The 21,060-nt window shown below is 40.5% G+C and overlaps 1 protein-coding gene across 2 annotated transcripts; it reads right to left on the bottom strand.

The window, feature by feature from the left end:
- Positions 1-1,308: 1,308 nt before the first annotated feature.
- LOC118587848 (zinc finger protein OZF-like) lies at positions 1,309-15,486 on the bottom strand. Of its 2 annotated transcripts, XM_036193955.1 has the most exons (6): positions 15,242-15,486; positions 12,902-13,108; positions 11,938-12,109; positions 5,579-5,705; positions 5,251-5,343; positions 1,309-3,468 (listed from the first exon to the last, which is right to left on the bottom strand). In XM_036193955.1, exons 3-6 carry the CDS (start codon positions 11,974-11,976, stop codon positions 2,396-2,398), a joined length of 1,332 nt encoding a protein of 443 aa, XP_036049848.1. In that variant the 5' UTR covers positions 11,977-12,109; positions 12,902-13,108; positions 15,242-15,486; the 3' UTR covers positions 1,309-2,395. The 2 variants fall into 2 exon arrangements, with proteins under 2 accessions (XP_036049848.1, XP_036049847.1); XM_036193954.1 differs by lacking the exon at positions 12,902-13,108.
- Positions 15,487-21,060: the final 5,574 nt, after the last annotated feature.

Here is a 21,060-nt window from a genome sequence, read left to right as displayed (position 1 = left end):
ACATAGCTTATTCCCTTTACAACCTTCAACATGTTGTAAAACAGCTAGGAAAGGCAAAGGTAGAAGCTAAAATGATGAAACTACTTGATCTTGGATTTTCAATCAAAAAAAGAAACTATCATCAAAATAAACTTAATCTCCTGGCAAAGTTCTAAACATTAAGTTGTTACAGCAACAGAAAATGACAGAGCACACTATTTGTCACAATATTTATTAAATTGGCTTATGTAGTATATCACAGTTAAGGTGTCATTAAGAGAAATTTCTGACATAAACTTCTAACCTGAGGAGGCTGTTCAGTGTTCCTTAAGCAATGTATCAGATCCCTGGCTTCTACCCAGGGGCTGATGATCAGCAGCTCCCAACATCCAGTTAAATAAACAAGAATGTCTCCAGATTCAGTCAAATGTACCTTCGCAGACTATATCACAACTCATGTTTTATGCCTGGTCAATACTCAAATATTTGTTGTTAAAGTAATTATGTTTAATATTACTTGTATCCATATGTACAATATGTAAGTTGGTAAGTCTCTCTTCATTACAATTTTTTATAAAAATGAAAAGTCAGGTGGTGTCACATGCCTTTAATCCCAGCATTGGGGGGGGGGGGGGGGAGCCAGGCGGATCTCTGAGTTCAAGGCCAGCCTGGTCTACAAATTGAGTTCCAGGACAGGTGCCAAAGCTATACAGAGAAACCCTATCACAAAAAAAAAAAAAAAAAAAAGAAAGGAAAGAAAAGAAAAGAAAAATGAAAATACTATAAAAATAATTGATAGTGATCTATTTTCTCTTTAGTGAGATACCCCTGCATGATTAAAAAAAAAAATTCCCAAAAATAATTCATTGTGATCTTTCCATAATTGCTTCTTCTAGAATTAAGCTGGAAATGATGAATGACTAGGCAGGCTTCTCTTCTGTATGAATATGTTTTGAAAAGGCTACTCACATCTCCCTGTATTCATAAAATGAATTATCAAGAGTGACCTGTTAGTAATACAATGAGAACAGATCACACTTGGGAAGACTAAATATTACAAACATTTGCTTCACACTAATGTGCCAGGCATAGGGCACAAAGACAAAGGTGAAAGATCTCTGTTTTCTTCAACCAATTCTTCAATCCCAATAAATTTTCCCCACCAATGTTTGCAAGAATGTCCTCAGGGCCAGGCCGTGGTGGTGCACGCCTTTAATCCCAGGACTCAGGAGGCAGAAGCAGGCAGATCTCTGTGAGTTCGAGGCCAGCCTGGGCTACAGAGTGAGTTCCAGGAAAGGCGCAAAGCTACACAGAGAAACACTGCCTCAAAAAAAAAAAAAAAAAGGGTCACCTTCACTTCACTTTGACATAAACTGGAAAAAATTGCCTGCTGTTTTTTGGGTTGCCAAGTCTAGAAATATTGCATATCAGCTGAGTTCATAGTCTCCCAGCAAAGCTCACTTAACTTGTAATGGCCATAGTAGAGGCTGAGAATTGCAGGCTAGGTCCAGAGATAAGAAAATAGTCTCTAGGGGACATGTAGCCACTCTGCTACCCAGTATAATTCCTTTGTACACATTTTGTGATATATGCCAATGCTTGATTTCTAAATGTTCTTGATGTTCTTCAATACTATAAGACTTCCCTTAGATTGTGCTGTTTGATACTTGCTTAGGTGTGATGTATGGTTAAAGAATGGGCTTTCAACATTATAGGCATTCCTTTCTCAAGTGAGTTATCTGATGCATGCTGTGGTGGACAGTTTCCATAGTTACTCCATTCACAAAGATTTTCCTCACAGGATTATTTTATACTTAACAAGGAGTGACTTCCAGATAGTTTTCTAATGATTACATTTCTAGAAGAGTCTTTTGCCAGTATAGACTTTCTCATGCATATTAAGGCATGAATGGTGCTAATGCCAAAATGATTTTCAACTTTAATTATATTCATAGAATTTTCTCAGTTATAAAAAGTATTTTCCACATTCATGACTTTCATTGAGTTTTTCTCCAATATGAATTAGATATATTTAAAACATGTTTAAAACTTCTATATTCTTTTACATTCATGTTTCCTCCCATGTAAATATTTAGATGCATTCCAAGTTTAGACATGTAGTGTGGGACACTTTCCCACATGTATTACATTTATAAAAATTTCCTCTTATGTGAGTTTTCTCATAAAATTTTAAGGGCAAGTTCTGGTGAAACTTTCCTTCACATTCAATACATACCTAATGTTTCTCAACCCTGTGAGGGTTCTCTCATGTTAACTGAGAGTTGTTTTACAGAAAGAACACCTACACTACACACACACACACACACACACACACACACACACACACGTGAATTCTTTGTTGGAGTATCTGAAGCATTCTAAGGCTTAAATAAATGTCTTTCTATACCCATCATCATCATACTTCCCCATGTCTGTGAGTTCTCTGATGCCTACTTAGGTTTGATTTCTGTGAAAATGTTTTTCTACATATATTACATTCATAGGGTTTCTCTCCATAATGAATCAACTCATGTACAATGAGAGATGATTTGTAGCCAAACATTTTCCCACACTGAATGCATTCGTAGAGCTTTTCACCTGTGTGAATTCTATAATGCTTACTAAGGACTAACTTCCACTGAAATGTTTTCCCACACTTATTACATTCATAGGGTTTCTCACCTGTATGAATTATCTGATGTTTGTTGAGATATGACTTGTTTTGAAAGGCTTTTCCACATTCTTTACATTCATATGGTTTCTCACCTGTGTGAACTTTATGATGAGTTTTGAGGTATGACTTATTTTGAAAGGCTTTTCCACATTCTTTACATACATGTAATTTCTCACTGTTGTGAATTCTCTGATGCCTCCTGAGGTCTGACTTTTGGTAAAAGGCTTTCCCACACTCGTTGCATGCATAGGGTTTCTCACCAGTGTGAGTTCTATGGTGCATGTTGAAGTATGACCTGTTATGGAAGGTTTTTCCACATTCTTCACATTCATATGGTTTCTCACTCTTATGAGTTCCCTGATGCATTTTGAGGTATGACTTCTTTAGAAATGCTCTTCCACATTCTTTACATTCATATGGTTTCTCACCCGTGTGAGTTCTCTGGTGCATTTTGAGATACCAGTTATGTTGGAAGGCTTTACCACACTCGTAACATTCAAAGGGTTTCTCACCAGTATGAGTTCTCTCATGTACAATGAGGGCTGACTTTTGCCTAAAGGTTTTATCACATTTACTACATCCATAGGGCTTTTCTCCTGTGTGAATTCTCTGATGACTAGTAAGGGAAGATTTGGTGCTAAAGAGTTTCTCACACTGGATACATACATGGGTTTTTCTCTGGTTATATGTCCTCTGATGAACTGTAAGGTCTAATTTGCTAGTAAAGGTTTTTTCACTTTCAAGGCATTTACAAGATTTGCTCCCTGAGTATGTTTCTTGGTGTTCAGTGAGGTTGCCATTCACATTGTAGAAGCCTAAAAGGACCAAAAGAAAAAAAAAAATCATTTCTGTGAATTACACTTTAGGTTTTCTAATGGAATTCCCGCGTTCATGTTAAGGAATTTTTCCTATCTTACTAGCATAGTGTTTTAAGATCATATTAAGTATTAATTTATAAACTTTAGATATAACATACTGAAACACACTAGTAGGTTAACATTTTTTTCTCACTTTATTTTATTTTGTTAAAATATCAAGCTGGGTAGTGGTGGCACATGTCTTTAATCCAAGCACTTGGGAGGCAGAGGCAGGAGGATCTCTGTGAGTTCAAGGCCATCCCAGTCTACAAAGCCAATTTCAGGACAGGCTCCAAAGCTACACAGAGAAACCCTGTCTCAAAAAACCCAAAAAATAAATAAATAAATAAATAAAATATTCATTAATTGCTAGGCATACTTTTCCACTCAGATAATGGATACATTTTTTTTTACAGCATTCTATTCTCATATATACTTTGATAGATGACAATTATGACCTTTTCTATCTGGCATTTTCTTTATTCTGGTCTAAAATGGGCAATAATTTCTAGAACATCTTCTTTGCAGATTATGCTTCCTAACCTGAAGCTTCCCTTATGGCTATGAATTTGCATCTTAGTTTGTTTAGAATTATTACTTCAGGAGTGGTCACGGATTGTGAGTTTTTCAAACATGAAATTTCTTCCTTTCCACTTCCATACAAAACAGATACCAGTAATTGAGGTCTTAACTGAACAATATGTGCTGTTCTTTTCAAAACCAGAATAAATACAAGGAAACATCCATCCACCACCACCCTGGAGAAATATATATGTTGTATATCATCTCTAAAATGTCTAGCTACTTGTGATCTCATGAGCTTTGACATTCACCTCCAAATTGCTGATACATACTCCTGTGTCTGATAATCCATAGCTTCTCAAGGATGTTATCATGTTTACAGAGACATTGCTTTTTTAGTTTCATAAAAAGTGCAATCTTCTGCCGTTTCTCATTATTTTTGTTGTTTTAGAATGAAAGAAAACAGAGGGGAGTGCTGCACTCAGACTATAGTCCCCATTTAAAAAAAAAAAAAAAAAGAAGCCTGAGTTCTTCAACATGAAAACTTATTTCACTTCTCCTTGATTCTTAAGTAGGAACACCTCTTCCTATGTTGGGTCCTCCTTCTAATTTCTTAGGTCATGCCTCACAAGTCTAACTTCTAGATCTCTTTCTCTGTTTCCTTATCAACTATCTAAGTGAATACTCAATAACTTTAAACACCATCTGTTACTCACTATACTCTGGTTCAACATTACATAGAGTTGTTTGTGACTCCTTAATGTAAATCAACTTATCTGTCCTTTACCAAAATTTTAATTCCATGAAGTAAGGACATCAGTCTTACATTTTTATTGATGTGCAAATATAAAATGACCAGCACTTGAAATTTGCTTCATTAAAATGTGCTAAAACAAAAAGAAACACACGAAAAAATGTCTGAAAACAAAATCCCATGAGATAGGAGTGTAAGAGGCAACTGAAACTATGAAAAAAGAAGTACCAGAGGAAAATACATATTAAAAAAAAAAAAAAAAAAAACAGACATCAAAGATTAAACTTTGGGGGTAAATCTTAGAAAATTTTCTTCAGATGAAAGGTAGGAACATATTGGAAAGAATTCTCCCTGTAGAGTACATAATGAACAAGTTTGCACTCTCAGATATGGAACTTCGGATAAATTGATAAAATGGCCAACCTATGCTAGACGTGATCTCCCCATCCGTGAGTACGACTAACCTGGCAGACTCTGGTTTGCAGATTCGTCTGCTATCCATGGCTCTGCCCCCTGTTCCAATTTGAAGATCAACTCAGGTTTAGGAATACATTGTCCTGTTAATAAGAAATAATGTAGGACTTAGAGAAAAATTCTGCTAATAAGGTTCTTTGAAGAAAGACAAACACAGGTTTTAAGATCTGTGCAACCAAAGTGCAAATGTGGACCTTTCACTAGAGAGCACTGAACAACCATAATGTGTGGCCTTGAACCTTACCCCTAAACAGCTCTAGATCTCACATTTGTTCATATATTTACTACACTGAAGTGCTTGCTCCTGAGACTACTTACCCAGTGACACCAGGCTGCTGTATGTCTCCAGCATCACATTCCTGTACAACACCCTCTGAGTATCATCGAGATTCTGCCACTCCTCCCAGGTGAAGTTCACAGTGACATCTTCAAATGACACCAAATCCTGTAACAGCACATTTAACCTCAATCAATTACCTATGCTTATAAACAGGAACCTGAAGACCCAACTTCTCTTAAGGAAGGCTCTCATGTATATTTTACATTATAATTTGCCTTGCTTATATAGTGGAGAAAAAGAAACATCAAAGAACTATTCTGATATTATTGACTTACTAATGGACTACAATGATTACCTTATAGATTAAAACCTTCACTGTTGGTGTAAGAGAACCAAGGTCATTCAGGTTAACTAGGCCTTTTATCACATAGGCTGCATGTGAGGCGTGAATATCCAGGCCTCACTTTGCCTCTTAGGGGTTGGAGGCAGCCTCACTACTGTCATGTTGTATGGGTCATGCAATAATAATCCCCACTCCCAAAGAAAGAGTGACCCTTGTGTAGTTAGAGTTTTTTTGCCTGGCCCAGTCAGGACAAATCTCTCTTACCCGCCAGTCCCATAGTCGCTCAGACCCAACCAAGAAAGCATATAGAAATTTATATTGTTTACAAACTGTATGGCCGTGGCAGGCTTTTTGTCATCTATTTCTTTTATCTTAAATTAACCCGTTTCTGTTAGTCTATATTTTGTTACATGGCCTGTGGCTTACCGGTGTCTTTATATGTTACTTCTCATGGCAGTGGCGGCAGTGTCTCTCCCCAGCCTTCTACTTCCCAGAATTTTTTTTTTCCCTTGTCCCGCCTATACTTCTTGTCTGGCCATTGGCCAATCAGAATTTTATTTACATAGAGCGATATCCACAGCACTTCCCCTTTTCTTTTTTTTTTTAAGGAAGGTTTTAACTTTTACATAGTACAATTATATATAACAAAACAATTATCAAGCAAGAATTACAGTTACAATATTAAAGAAGATATCCTATCTATCTGAAATATGTCTATGTATATCTAGAAGACTTAACTAACATGGCTATGAGTATGATTATTATAGATGACTAATCATTAATCTATTTTTAATTATCCATTTTAATTTAAAATGAGCTATACAAATATAATACCTTAAACATGATTAGAAATATATATACAGTATAACAAAATTAACTTTAAATTTGTATCAATAGATTAAAATCTATACCAATGTAAAACATTTTAAACAAGTTGTTGTTCTTTAGAAGTAAGTTTCTTAATCTATCCTTTTATCCTATTATATCTGTATCATATCCCCTTTTTTTTTTTTAGAAAGAGATCTCATTTATAATCAAACTGTTTTAAATAAAAATATTGGTTTTTCTCTGTCCCACATCAGAGGGCTCTTCTGATTTATGACATAAGAATCTCTTAACATTTTTTTTTAGCAATATGTCTGGGTTTAGAGAAGGAGTGAGCCAATTCCATCTCTAAAGCCAGCTTGATAATTTTGGGAATGTGGGCGTAGTTTTTTTTACTACTTCCTGCTGAAGGGGGGCGCTGTATCTTATGGGGACACAAAGAAAATTTTAGGATTATGGAGTAGTCCGTGAGGGTAAACCTCTGAGCCAGTTGCCTTAAAACCATTTTGGATGTTGGATCATCTGGGCCATGGTGTTATCGGAGACCTTTTAGGTGGTCTTGGCTGATCAAACCTGATGTATTTTAATCTGGAACAAATCTATAGCCTCTGGCTTTCTGTGGAAACAAAAGCAGAGACTCTTTTTTAAAGCAACATATCCTTATATCTAAATTTTGAAGTCAAGGTAACTTTAAAATTTACATATTTGTTTAACTCAATAGTTTTTACAATCAAATCTTTTTTTTGTAGTTAAAAATCCCAAAGACAACATAAACCAGATTTTCTGTGTAATATCTATCTTTGTAAGACTGAAACACCGTTATGGCTGTTGGCTCCGCCCACCTTAGCTTCCCAACATGGCGGTGGTACAGTTTACTGCCAGCTCTGGGTCTGGAGTCATGTATATCATCAATTATTAGAAGCAGTTTTATCAAAGCAGTTCATAGCCCAGAAACCTTTTGTTGTTGTTGTTTTTAACTAGCAAAGGCTAAATCTACCATATAGCAGAGTAAAGTGCCGCTTGTAGACTCCTCATTCCCGCCACATTGCAGGTCAGACGCACATGCCAGGAACCCGCCATAGTAGCTCAAACCGGCAGGCTGTCATTAACTTGAGAAAGACAACTAGGAAGCTGTTTTTAGCTCCATTTAGAATCTTTTTTTTTAGGTTTTAGGTGGAAATTCTTGCCCCACGTTGGGCGCCATTTGTAGTTAGAGTTTTTCTGCCTGGCCCAGTCAGGACAAATCTCTCTTACCCGCCAGTCCCATAGTCGCTCAGATCCAACCAAGAAAGCACATAGAAATTTACATTGTTTACAAACTGTATGGCTGTGGCAGGCTTCTTGTCATCTATTTCTTCTATCTTAAATTAACCCGTTTCTGTTAGTCTATATTTTGTCACATGGCCTGTGGCTTACCGGTGTCTTTATATGTTACTTCTCATGGCAGTGGCGGCAGTGTCTCTCCCCAGCCTTCTACTTCCCAGAATTTTTTTTTCTCTTGTCCCGCCTATACTTCTTGTCTGGCCATTGGCCAATCAGAATTTTATTTACATAGAGCAATATCCACAGCACCCTTGTCACTAAGTCATGCAGCATAAGTAATATGTTAACCAAACCTGCTTCCTGCAAGACCTCCCCTTCCTCAGAAACCTTTGAAAGTATAACCTTTGCTTCACCTGGCATGGCTGAAACTCTCCTTCAGCACCCTATCTCAATCATACAAGCAACCACACACCAGAGTAATAGTCCTATACATAGTATCATATACAGGTGAATGAACCTCCCTGCATTGTGACAACAGGAGAACATAAAATTGAAGGGCTGATTGTGGAGTGTAAGATTCTGTATTTACATATCTAGACTAATTCCTTTGTTTTTTCTTTTTCTTTTTCTTGAGGGGGGCAAAGGGGGTTGTTTGTTTTTTGTTTTGGTTTGGTTTGGTTTTGGTTTTTCAAGACAAGGTTTCCCTGTGAAGCTCTGATTGTCCTGGAACTTACTATATAGCCCAAGATGGTTTAGAACTCAGAGATTCATCTGCCTCTGCCTCCTGAGTGCTGGGACTAAAGGCATGGGCCACCACAGCCTGGCAACTATTGGAGGAGAGGGTTTCTCTGTGTAACAGTCCTGGCAGTCCTGGAACTGGCTTTGTAAACCAGGCTAGCCTCAAACCCACATGGATCCAACTACCTCTGCTGGGATTAAAGGTATGTGCCACCACTACCCAGCTAGCTATATCTAGACTGATTTCAATGGTAAGTCCATGTCAGAGAAGAGCAGCAGGTGGCAACTGAAGTTAGAGAAATCAGCCCACCAGGAAGCAAAGCTGTGACGGGTAAATCTTGGATAGGAAAGGCCCCAAGAGCTTCAGCCCCAAAATGTCTCTTGCTACTGCTGTGCCTTTATATGATTGCTGCTGCCATTTTTCTCAATCTCAGAAACAGCAGCCATAAACTATTCTAAGTTGTCACATTTTTAGGATGGTTTTTGATCCAAGGTTTGAATGTGAAAGATCCTCCTCAGATTCATGCACCAGATGCTTGGTCATAAACTAGTGACATTATTTTTAGAAGTGAAGAAAACTTCAGGAAGTTGGGGCCAGCTAGAAGAACTAGATCACTGGGGTCATGTCCTTGTACATTATATTCTCCGACCTCTTTGATTGCTTTCTACCACCAGAAGAATAAGCTTCAAAGCCACTCATACCTACCAGCATGATGTTCTGTTCAAGGACATGAGACCAGGACACCATAGACTCAACCTTCAATTGCTATGAGCAACAACAACAAAAAGTCCTTTCCAACAGGTTGTTGCTCTCTAGTTATCATGCTACAAGAACAACAAAAAGCCTAATTCAAGAAGAATAGCTACCTAAATAAAATATAATCTGTTATGTAGAAATGGGATTTTGTCTTAATAAAAAGTTATAAACCATGACCCTATCATTGCAAGTAAGGTGAGGTCTAAATGTTACCCTAAATTCAAGCTAGAAGGACACTTGATGAGGGTGTGAAGGGTAATCATAAATGTGTTGTCAGGTGAAAAATATGGAAGAAGTAAACCAGGATATGAGCAAAATTCTTACCTAACAGGACACGCAAAATGGTAAGCGCAAATGAGAATCTCATGGGTCTGTCTAAGCAAATTCCTGGGGAAATAAACAAAGTACTACCTAGTTTCCTATCTCTACCTTTGAAAAAAAAAATGAGAGTAGAAAGATAAAACTAATAAAGGATGCTAAAATTTCAAGTATTTAGGGAAAGTAAATAGGTAGGATTTACTGAGATGGGAATATACAGCTTCACTGGAAGGATTCAACCCAATGTTTTAGTAAAAGATACAAAATCCCAAAGATGTTCTCCTTTCTGAGGGAAGCAGGATTGATCTAGTTAGACACAATGAAACAAGGTTGCTAATGTGGGTGGCTTCTGTGTAACCAATTTTGGTGAATTCTAAGTACATACTTTTTAAAGAATTTACTTTGGTTTCATTTCCTGTACTAAGAGGCCATAGTCAGAAAAAAAGAAAGCAAGAGTGTCATTAAGACTGAGTGGGACAGCGGATGGTAGCTCACACCTATAATACCAGAATTTAGGAGGCAGGGACTAGTGGATCCCTGAGATTGAAACCAGCCTGATCTACAGAGTGAGTTCCAGGTCAGCTAGCACTGTTACACAGAGAAACCCTATCTCTGAAAAAAATAAGACTGGGCAGGAGGAGACCCATATGCTTGCCTGGGGCTGCCTGCCCTCGTCAGAGAGGAGAAAACTTGGGCCCACCCAAGCCAGAAGGCACCCAGCATTGGGCACTATATGGTGAACAAATATATGGTGTGGTATGGGAGAAAGACAGAATGGTTCATGTCCTGTGGAGAAAGGCAGATCTGAAGAAGTGAAAATGGTGAGCAGCAGGCTGAGGAAGGTGGCCTGCTTGCCACCTGGGGCTATGGTGATGCCTGGGCCTGGGCTGCTGCCAGGGCCCATGTCTGGGTCAGTGGCCCTGCTGCAGCCACAGTCTCTGTTGATGTCTGTGGTTCCTGTGACCACCAAAGGCCAAGGATTAGGCTGCACAGAGTTGGCCCTGCCCCTCACTGGCTGCAACACTAGGGAGAACTGGTCCTGCCCCTCACCAGCTTCAGCACTCTGGAGAGCAGGTCCTGCATCTCACCTGGGCAGCACAGTAGAGCTGACCCTGTTGGCAGAGTGCAGGTAAGTCAGCCCTGAGAACATGAGAGTGGGATAGCTGATCCTGCCTCCCTCATCTGTCATATGGGGAGAGATGCCCTCCCCCTCACCTCTTGCTGCCTGTGGCAGGTAAGAGAGCTAACCTTGAAGTCATGAGGGTAGGAGAGCTGGCCCTGCCCCTCACCAGCTCCAGCACTTGAGAAAGTGGCCCCTGCTCCTCACCTGGGCAACACAGTAGAGTTGACCCTATGCTGTAGGTTTGGGTGAGCCATCCCCAGGGGTATGAGAGCAGGAGAACCAGCCCCCACCCCTTGCTGCTTGCTGCATAGGATGAGCTACCCAGAGCAGTGCTAGAGAGTTCACACTAGTAGTGAGGATGAGGGAGAGCTGGCAGGCTGACCAATCCAGCAACCATCCAGACCCAGAACCAGGGCAACGAGTTGGCCCACCCCAACACATGGTGATATTTTATCTGTGTACCCCAATAAAGCTTATCTGAGGATCAAAGGGAAAACCAGACACTACAGTAAACATAAAAGTCGGGCAATGGTAGCACATGCCTTTAATCCTAGCATTCAGGAGGCAAAGATCTATCCAGATCTCTGTGAGTTCAAGGTCACACTGGGAACAGAGCCAGGCATGGTGGCACATGTCTTTAATCCCAGCACTAACCATAGAAGTCTGGAGGTCTGTACAGACAAACAGGAAGTGATATAGCTGGGCGGAGAGAGGAAGTGAGATGGCAGATCAGAAAGGCATATAGATGTGGGCATACAGGAAGGCTGAGGAGTCGGTAAGGAGGTTGGCTGTGGCTTGTCCTATTCCTCTGATCTCTCAGTTTTCACCCCAATATCTGGCTCTGGGTTTTTTATTATAAGACCATTTAGCAATTCATCTTATACCAATACCCACCCCATCTATGATCTCCTGGAGAATATAAAGGGGCCAGTCCTTCAGATCCAAAGTTGTAGGATCTCTGTGACACAGGGCAACAACAGAATATGAATAAAATAACAATATGTAATCAAGTGGGGACCAAACAACTCACCACATATTCATTCATGATGTTTGTAAGTTGCTTGTCCATGGTTTTGCCCTTGGAAACACACAGATGATGCTGGAGATACAGCTGAGAGAAGGATACTAGGGTAGAGTCACGAGAGTGAGAGGATATTCATGGCTTGGTCCAAGAGTCTCCACTCAAAACACTACACAATTAGCTGAGAAGGAAGAAGAAGAGATAAATTCGCAAGAAGATAGTTCCTAGGGGCTGGAGAGATGGCTCAGTGGTTAAGAGCACTGGCTGCTCTTCCAGAAGACCCAGGTTCAATTCCCAGCACCCACAGGGCAGCTCACAACTGTCTGTTACTCCATTTCCAGGACAACTGGCACCCTCACACAGATATACATGCCGGCAAAACACCAATATACACAAAAATAAATCTTTTTAAAGAAGAAAATAGTCCCATCTGCAAGAAAGTGCAACAAAGATAGCATTGGCAATGGACTCACAAGTGCATTCAGAGCCATTACACATGAAAGTGATGGCTGAGCTAATGAGTACAAACATCAGCAAGTAATGAACACATTAGTAATAATTAACATTCCCTTTTAAAAGGAAACCAGAAGTTGTTACGTTTGCCCTTACCATTAACACAGAAATGCACCTGTTACATGAAATATTTTATTAATCCACCAAATGGGCTCCATAGGAGCACTTTCTCATACTTCTTCCTTTGTACAGCTCATTTTCATGGAAAATATGCACACTGCAAGATTTTTTTTTTTTTTTTTTTTTTTTTTTGCCCATACTTATACAGGAAAAAAAAAATTTAAAAATGCACATTTCTTATAGGACATTGATTGCTACAGTAATGTTTCCAAATGGGGCATCTCTATGTATCCACACCCTGATTTCCTTCCCATGAATAATAACGAGCCTTTTTACCTAGAGAACTCAGCAAATGTGAAGACAACCGAAGCTTGAAAAGTATTTCCTGACTGGTGCTCACCTACTAGACACAGTTGTGTTGTGAAGAACCTTGGTGGCAGCTTGATGAAAACAGAGCCTTGAAGAGACTCTGTAGGAACCCCTAGATATGAGACGGAACACCCAGAATGAGAGAGCCTCAAAGCACTGATGACTCAAACCTCATTTGTCACTGAAGGCTGCTGCAAAAGACAGCAATTTCCCAGCTGAGACCAGTCCAGACACTGACCTATAGGAATGTGAAAATCAAATTGTTTTTTAAAGTAATATTTTTGTTGTTGTACAAGAAAGCCTGACACATCTAATAATTTAGAATTCAATTATTTTAACATATAGTGGGAACCAGTTTCCAAGCACGACAAACACAGTACTCTGTAACCAGATGTCGAAGGTTTGAAAACCACAGTAAGAATAGGTGACATCACATTATTCAAACCAGCACTGTCTGGCACAAGAGGGTCTAACCTTTCAAACAGAGAAGCTGTTAGGTTCATGTGAATGTGGCATTCTGTAGTATTTGCATGCATAGGTTTAGAGCATACGTTTAATGTGATCTAATGTCTTCATTTTACAAAACTCATACTGATTCCTATTATGTTCATTCTTATGAATTTTGGTTTACAGAATGCTAGCATTAAGTAAACACTTCTTTGTTTAATCTTTAAGGTTACATAATGTACAGAATGTATTATTGATAACAGGGGTAGGAAGCTTAGCAAAAGGTATTTGGAAAGTATTTGAAAACCAGGCACCTTGTTCTGTGGTAAAGCATTTGCAGTTCACACTTGGACATTGGATTTCCACACCAAAAATAGAAACACACAAATCTAAGGCATTTACATGGTAACTAGAAATCAGTATTAGAAAATACACAAACATTGTTTTTTGTCAACTACACATGGTAAACAGACATACATGTGGACAATATACTCAAACATACAAAATAATTAAAAGAGCTCACACACTGGGAACAGTGATGGAAGAGGAAAAGCAAACCCACCAACCACTGATTCAGTCAGAGGAAAAGCAAACCCACCAACCACTGATTCAGTCAGGTGTGACAGGGCACCTCTCCACACTGTATCACAACTTCCAGATCCAATACATATCCCCCGGGGCCTTGCTTGTCTTTTTCAACTAAGCTGGTAGAAGAGAGCTAACCTCAACCATCTAAAGAGGATCAAGGCCCTGACTATCACCCATTGTAGCAGGAATCTTAAAAGTTCTTATTAATGAAAACAAACCTGAGGCCAGTTATTGGGGTGGCAGCATTCTAAGGCTTGGACCCAGAGCTAATTCCCTACCAGGACTCAGCGATTCCTGGTCTCTTATTAAGGTCGTCCTCCATACTAGGGTGATGGAATTCCTACTGATGAAACACCCTCTCCTTCAGAACTTGAAACCCCCTACTTTGTTCCCAAGAAAATGTTCCTGTTTCAATACTAGAATCTCCTGAGAGGACTTCTCGTCTCTGGTGACTTGATATTTGCAAAAACGAAACAAAACCTTCTAAGACAGTGGTTCTCAGCCTTCCCAATGCTGTGACCCTTTAATACAGTTACCGGAAACACCACCACCCCACCCCACCCTCGCGCTCGCGCGCGCGCCATAAAATTATCTTCGTTGCTACTTCATCGCTGTAATTTTGCTACTGTTATGAATCGTAATGTAAATATCTAATATGCAGGATGTCTAATATGCGACCCTTCCCATAGGTTGAGAATCGCTAAGAGCTCAAACCTGGAGTGCCAAGCTGGCCACTGTCAAGCTGGCTACGCGGTGCATAGGAAGCCAAAAAACGTGAGGAGACAGGAAATTTAACGAATAGAATCGCCAATGCCTGGCAGGGTCTAAAGTCAGTAAGTGAGAATTTCCCTAGGAATTTCGGGTCAATTCATTAGGATAACAAACATCCTCTTTCGTAGGGACGCGTGGGTCACAGGCCCCCTTCAGGCTCCAGCACTTACACTTTCCCAGGTTCGCGGTTTGGGATTTCTGGGTTCATGCTAGTGAAAAATTCCCGGTTCTGTAGTCTGGTCTCAACAGGATTCTTCACCCGCAAGGGCTAGAAAATGAGCTCACACCGCAGGCCTGCTGGCCAGGGCAATCTAAAGACACGCACCGCCCCCATCCCCAAGTCGCCATCTTGGGCTCCCACCTCCTTGGCAGAGCTTCTGTAAAGCCCGTGGACAGTTGGAATCACAGACCCAGACACCTCCTAGCACCGTCTTCTGGCACAGCAACCAGGAATGCACTGTCCAGGTCGTCTGTTCCAACTGGGAATGGTGGATCTTGCAGTCTCCTCCCAGACCCGCTCCGGTCTGCCCTCGCACCGAGTCTCAGCCCCACCATCAAGACCCACCTATGTTTCTGCCTCCACCGAGCGAAAGGGTTCGGGTCCCGCTTCCGAGGATCGTGAGGTCACTCTCCTCTCTCTTCTTCGCATCCGCCTCCAGGACCCCCGCACCAAACTCTCATCCCGAGCGATGGCGTCAGCACAACGCCAGGTCTCGACTTTCTAAACCATGGTTTCCAGGAGAGTGCTGGACAGAGGCGTCCACGGCCGACTTGCGGAAGCTGTTTACCTGATCCTGTGTGGTGGCTCCGTAGGTGAGGGACTACATTACCCATGAGCCTCTGAATAACTATGGCAAGTATAAAGGGACATTTTCCCACAGGTCCACACTCGAATTCCCAGGAGTAGTGGATTTCACGGTTCAGACAGATACCCACTTCATAACGGTGATATGAAATTCCTTCACCTTTCTCTCAGTCGAACCGCAGGTGTCCCAAAGCAGTATAGAATGTGAGAAGGAAGCGCCAGTGTATTCATTCTAGAAGCAAAGCAAATATCTCTGTGGGAGACACTGAGTCAGAAAATCGGTATGATACCTGTTGTGGAATATTCACCAGGGAAGACTGCTTTCTATGGATTTAAACCAACAGAAAGTCTTTATTAGCGGGCTGGCGACTACCCTGGGTGTTCGGGATCCCAGTGAAACCCCAAGCATTTCTCAGGGTGAGCTTTTAAGCACAAAAACCACGTCCTGGGTTGACATACTTTAGTTATCAAGAACAGTTGACCAGAAGGAGAACTACAGAAGCCAAAAAGCAAGGTTAGTACATTTAAAGACTTTCCCAGGACTATGGGCTTTGATAGATTAGGCCTTTGTTGTAGTTTTGGCAGGTCGTATTGTCTAGGTGCTGAGTTTTACAGCCTGAATGGTACTTCCATCATGGAGCCAGTTGTGCTGTGGTCTTAGAGCCTACTAAGGTCTGGTGTCCTGTTACAATACCTTCTGTTGGCTCTCCAGAGCACCCCAGGAAATTGAATGCTTAGCCTATGAACCACTTCCAACATCAGTAGTGAACTGTCAAATTCAGCATTCTGGTTATACCATATAGTAATTTTCAAAATCCATGTTGAAATAGAACCACCATTTTGGATCTTGTGACAGAAAGTTATAACTAGAAACTATGTAGATGGACAAAAGACAAAAGTCAAGGTATTTCCTGCACATTGCCAATAATGTATAGGAATAATTGGAATTTGAAATGGAAAAAATCACTTCCTCCTGGACAGTGGTAATGCATAACTTTAATCCCAGCACTCCGGAGGCAGAGGCAGGCAGGTCTCTGAGTTCAAGGCCAACCTGATCTACAGAGGGAATTCCAGGATGGCCAGAGCTACACAGAGAAACCATATTTTGAAAAACCAAAAAGTTACTAAAATTGAAATCATTTTCAAGAAATCTTCAAAAATGAACTACTAGAAGCTGGGGGGGTCACACATCTTTAATCCCAGCAGAGTGATTAAGGGAAGCAGAGGCAAGCAGATCTCTGAGTTCTAGACCATCCTGGTCTACAGAGCAAGTTCCACAACAGCGGAGACTACACAGAGAAAGACCTGTCTCAAAAAGGAGGAGGAGGAAGAGGAGGAGGAGAAAGAAGAAGAAGGAGAAGGAGAAGGAGAAGATGGAGAACTCAGTAAACCAGACAAACAGGTGAATTGAGTCAAACAAAATCTAAATAAATAAAAACACTCCTTGCTCAGAGTTGAGTTGATAGATTCCACATTATTAAGATGATTTTTTTCAACATAATCTAAACATTCACTATAACTTTTTTTTATGTGCACTGATGTTTTGCCTACATGTGTGTCTGTGTATGAAGGTGTTAGATCCCTTGGAACTAGAGTTATAGGCAGCTGCCATGTGGGTGCTGGAAATTGTACCCTGTTCCTCTAGAAGAGCAGCCAGTGCTCTTAACCACTGAGCCATCTCTCCAGCCCCCTCACTATAATCTTAATAAGGTTCCTGCAGCCGGGGTATGATGGCACACACCTTTAATCCCAGCAGAAGCTTGGGAGGCAGAGGCAGGCCTGGTCTACAAATCAAGTTCCAAGACAGACTCCAAAGCTCTACACAGAGAAGCCCTGTCTTAAAAAAAAACCATAATAATAATAATAATAATAATAATAATAATAATAATAATAATAAAGTTCCTATGGAAGTGTTTCTGTTTGTAAAGTGGCCTTACACTTACAGGGATTCACCTGTCTCTGCCTCTCAGGTGCTGAGATTAAAGGTGTGCGCCACCAGGTCTGGCCCTTAATAACTTATTCCTAACAAAGTAATGAAGCATCATCCTGAGGATTATCTTGTAAAGCAATTGTAGCCTCCATTCACACATTCTTTCTTCCTCTTACACCATTTGGCCTGAAGGAAGCCAAATGTCATTTGCCAGGCTGTGCTGTTGAGAGGTCCATGTGAGTGATTGATCTTAGAAGACAATTCTCAAATGGAGCTTGCGATGACCATACCCTGGATCATGGAGTTTTTGATGACTGTACACTGAATAAAAGTTTGACTTAGAGCCAAAAGCACCTTAATAAACTTATAGTTTCTAGATCCCAGAAATTATAATAAATTACTGAGATTTTAAGTCACTAAACTTCAGAAAACCGTTAAGCAACAATAATAGGTAGTACACAGCCAGGCGTGGTAGTTCAATCCTTTAATCCCAGTACTTGGAAGGCAGAGGCAGGAGGATTTCTGTGAGTTCAAGGCAAGCATGATCTATATGTCAAGTTCCAGACCAGCTAAGACTTCATGGTAAAACCATGTCTCAAAAAATGACAACAAGTGGCGCACGCCTTTAATCCCAGCACTCGGGAGGCAGAGGCAGGCGGATCTCTGTGAGTTCGAGGCCAGCCTGGTCTACAAAGCGAGTTCCAGGGGAGGTGCAAAGCTACACAGAGAAACCCTGTCTCGAAAAAAAACCAAAAAAAAAAAAAGTAGATAGATATATAAAACCAACAACTATTAAAGCCACCGTCTGGGCCTTGAAGAGAAGGCTCATGGATGAAGCCCTTACGACATAAGAGTTAGAACCAGAGTTTGGATCCCCAGAACCATAAAACCAGGTAGATACAATGGTCACTGTTTTTTGTTTCATTTTGTTTTGTTTAGGGGATGTTTGTTTGTTTTTTGTTTGTTTTTTGAGAGGGCTTCTCTGTGTAGCCCTAGCTGTCCAGGAACTCTCTCTATAGACCTTTTTGCCTCAAACTCAGAGATCCTCCTGTCTCTGCCTCCTGAATGCCATGATTAAAGGCGTATGTCACCACCAGCCAGCTCATGATAACCACCCTTAATCCCAGCACTCAAGAGATTGAGACTGGGGATCCACAATTGGCCAGGTTCAGCAAGAACCCCTGCCTTAAATAAAGTGGAGAGTGTAATCGAGGTGCAGTGAAACCACCAAACTGAACCACTCCATGGGTAGAAAAGAAAAAGATTATTGGGAATCAAACTGCCACAGCTATTGAAGAGAAAAATGGTGGAAAAGCAAGTGGATTTTAGATGACAGTCAGCAGGGTGGGATCTTTGAGCTAACACTGGCTGATTGGATTGATGGGGAATTAGCTGCCCTTGCTGAAGGTAGTTAAGTTTTGAGGACAGGACTAAGGGAAGTTCCTGGGTAAACAGAAACCAGGTCCTTAGACCTCTGTTTATCCAACAACAGTCCTCAGTTTACCTTTCTGATTAGGATATTGTCACCAGCACTGCCATTTTAAGGGGCCACTTCTGACCTAACAGACAAGGAAGACATCTGACATCAACTTCTGGCCTCCATACCCATATGCATGAGCACTGGCACCATATGTGGACACATATACCCACATGCATACACACATACACAGAAAAAAATTATTTTAAATGAATGTATACAATATGTAAAATAAGTAAATTCTCTTGTTCAAAGAATAGATGTCTAGTAATGTTTGTTAGTTATTATGATAAACAGTTAATAACTTCATTTCAATAATTACATGATCAATGAAATGGTAATTGAATTTTATTTTTATTTGTTTATTTGACACAAGGTCTCTCTCTCTACATAGCTACCCTGGCTATCCTGGAATGCATGTTGACCAAGCTGGTTTCAAACTCAGAGATCTGCCTACCTCTACCTCCTGAGTGCCAGGATTAAAGTCGTGTGCCACCATGCTCTGCAGGTAATAGAACTTTAAATTAAAGGAGCTCTTGAACAACACATCAAAAAAGGAATTTGCATTTGTATAATTATTAAAAACTCTCTTGTAACAAGGCATGGCAGGCATATCTCTGGGTTCAAGACAGCCTGATCTACAGAGTCAGTTCCAGGACTACACAGGGCTATGAAGAGAAATCCTGTTTCCAAAATCCTAAATAAATAACTATCCTTTTATGAAATTAATAAATTTGCAGGAACAGACTCCCAGTGCTGTCCGGTAATAACTGTCTACTGAACTCCAAATTCACTCTGCTGATCCAAACTGCATTTCTTTGATCATTCCTCTAGAATTAATACCTGTTAAGTTTCAAACCCGGAACACATGGCTGAAGTGCCTACTTAACATATCAAAGCAGATTTGGCCACCAGGTTCTCCCAGCATCCCTCAGTCCTTACCTGTTACAGGGCATGGCTGGCATACCCCACCTCCTGCCCTCCAGCCCAGGGACTGGGCCACCCTTCCCCCAGAGGATCTTTCCTGTATAATCCAGACATTTTTGTTACCCACTTCTTTTGGACTCTCCCTGTCCATTCCTCTACCTACACTTTCCCTTTTATCTACAATAAACTTTCTCCTCCATCATAACTAGGAGCAGTCATGTCCTTCCCTTTACTTTTTTTTCCCATTCACTACCCAGAGCAGCATTCACTTTAAAAAATGGGGCATGAGTGCCCTCTAGTGACAGGCTAGGTGTATACATTTGTCTGTACATACTTTTCAGTAGCATATGAAAACAGTTGAAATCAAATCATTTCACAAACATAAAAATGCTCTGCATTACTAAACCAATTTGTACTTTTAAATAAATAAAGGTCACAGTCTCAGAAGACTTGATAATGTTAACAGACAATATGAATAAATAACACTAAAATGTTCTTCCTTAAATGATTCTGATAGCTCAAACAAAATCTTAGTGGAACAAAGGCTGATCACCACTTAAATGAGGAGCAAAGATACCCCTCTCTGACCTTGAAATGCAGAGTCCCAGGATAACAGAAAGTCTTACACCAAAGAAGTCATCTGAGATATGTTTCCTCTCTGAAGTTCTCACTGGATGAGATGTCTGCTTTTCAAAGATCAATTGGTTCCATTATGTTAAACAATTAAAAATTGGGGCAGGAGAGAAGACTTAGTGATTAAGAGCACTGACTTCTCTTATAGAACTGGGGTTCAATCCCCAGAACACACGTGGTGGCTCACAACCATCCTTAACTCCAGTCCCAGGGGATCCAGTGCCATCTTCTGACTTCTACAGGCATTACATGTACATAATACAAAAATATACATGCAGGCAAAACACTTACACACATTAAATTAAATTAATAGAAGAAACACATCTACACATTTTAAAATAAAGCCAGGCAGTGGTGGTGCACACCTTTAAGCCCAACACTTGAGAGGCAGAGACAGGCAGATCTCCAAGTTGGAGGCCAGCCTAGTACAAAGAGGGAGTTCCAGGACAGCCAAGGCTACACAGGGAAACCCTGTCTTGACAAACAAAACAGAAAAATTGAATAATGAGTGATATGTAAAGCATTTATTACTAAAAGAAAAATTGGTGTAGGTAAAAGAGGACTATGCTGGACACATTGAAGTGCCTTCAGAAAAGATACTTGATGGGGAAT

Source organism: Onychomys torridus, chromosome 7 (genome assembly GCF_903995425.1).
Source record: "Onychomys torridus chromosome 7, mOncTor1.1, whole genome shotgun sequence".
NCBI classification, from domain to species: Eukaryota; Metazoa; Chordata; class Mammalia; order Rodentia; family Cricetidae; genus Onychomys; species Onychomys torridus.
Note: the sequence above shows the minus strand (reverse complement) of the source record. Positions and strands in the feature narration are given on the sequence as shown.

Bases quoted from the DNA above. Each gene is read 5' to 3' on its own strand.
- LOC118587848 (XM_036193955.1), bottom strand. From the start codon at position 11,976: ATGGACAAGCAACTTACAAACATCATGAATGAATATGTG. The intron at 5,344-5,578 runs GTAAGTAGTCTC...TCTTATTAACAG, and splicing joins CAGCAGCCTGGTGTCACTGG to GACAATGTATTCCTAAACCT. The intron at 3,469-5,250 runs GTTAGTCGTACT...TGGTCCTTTTAG, and splicing joins TGCAAACCAGAGTCTGCCAG to GCTTCTACAATGTGAATGGC.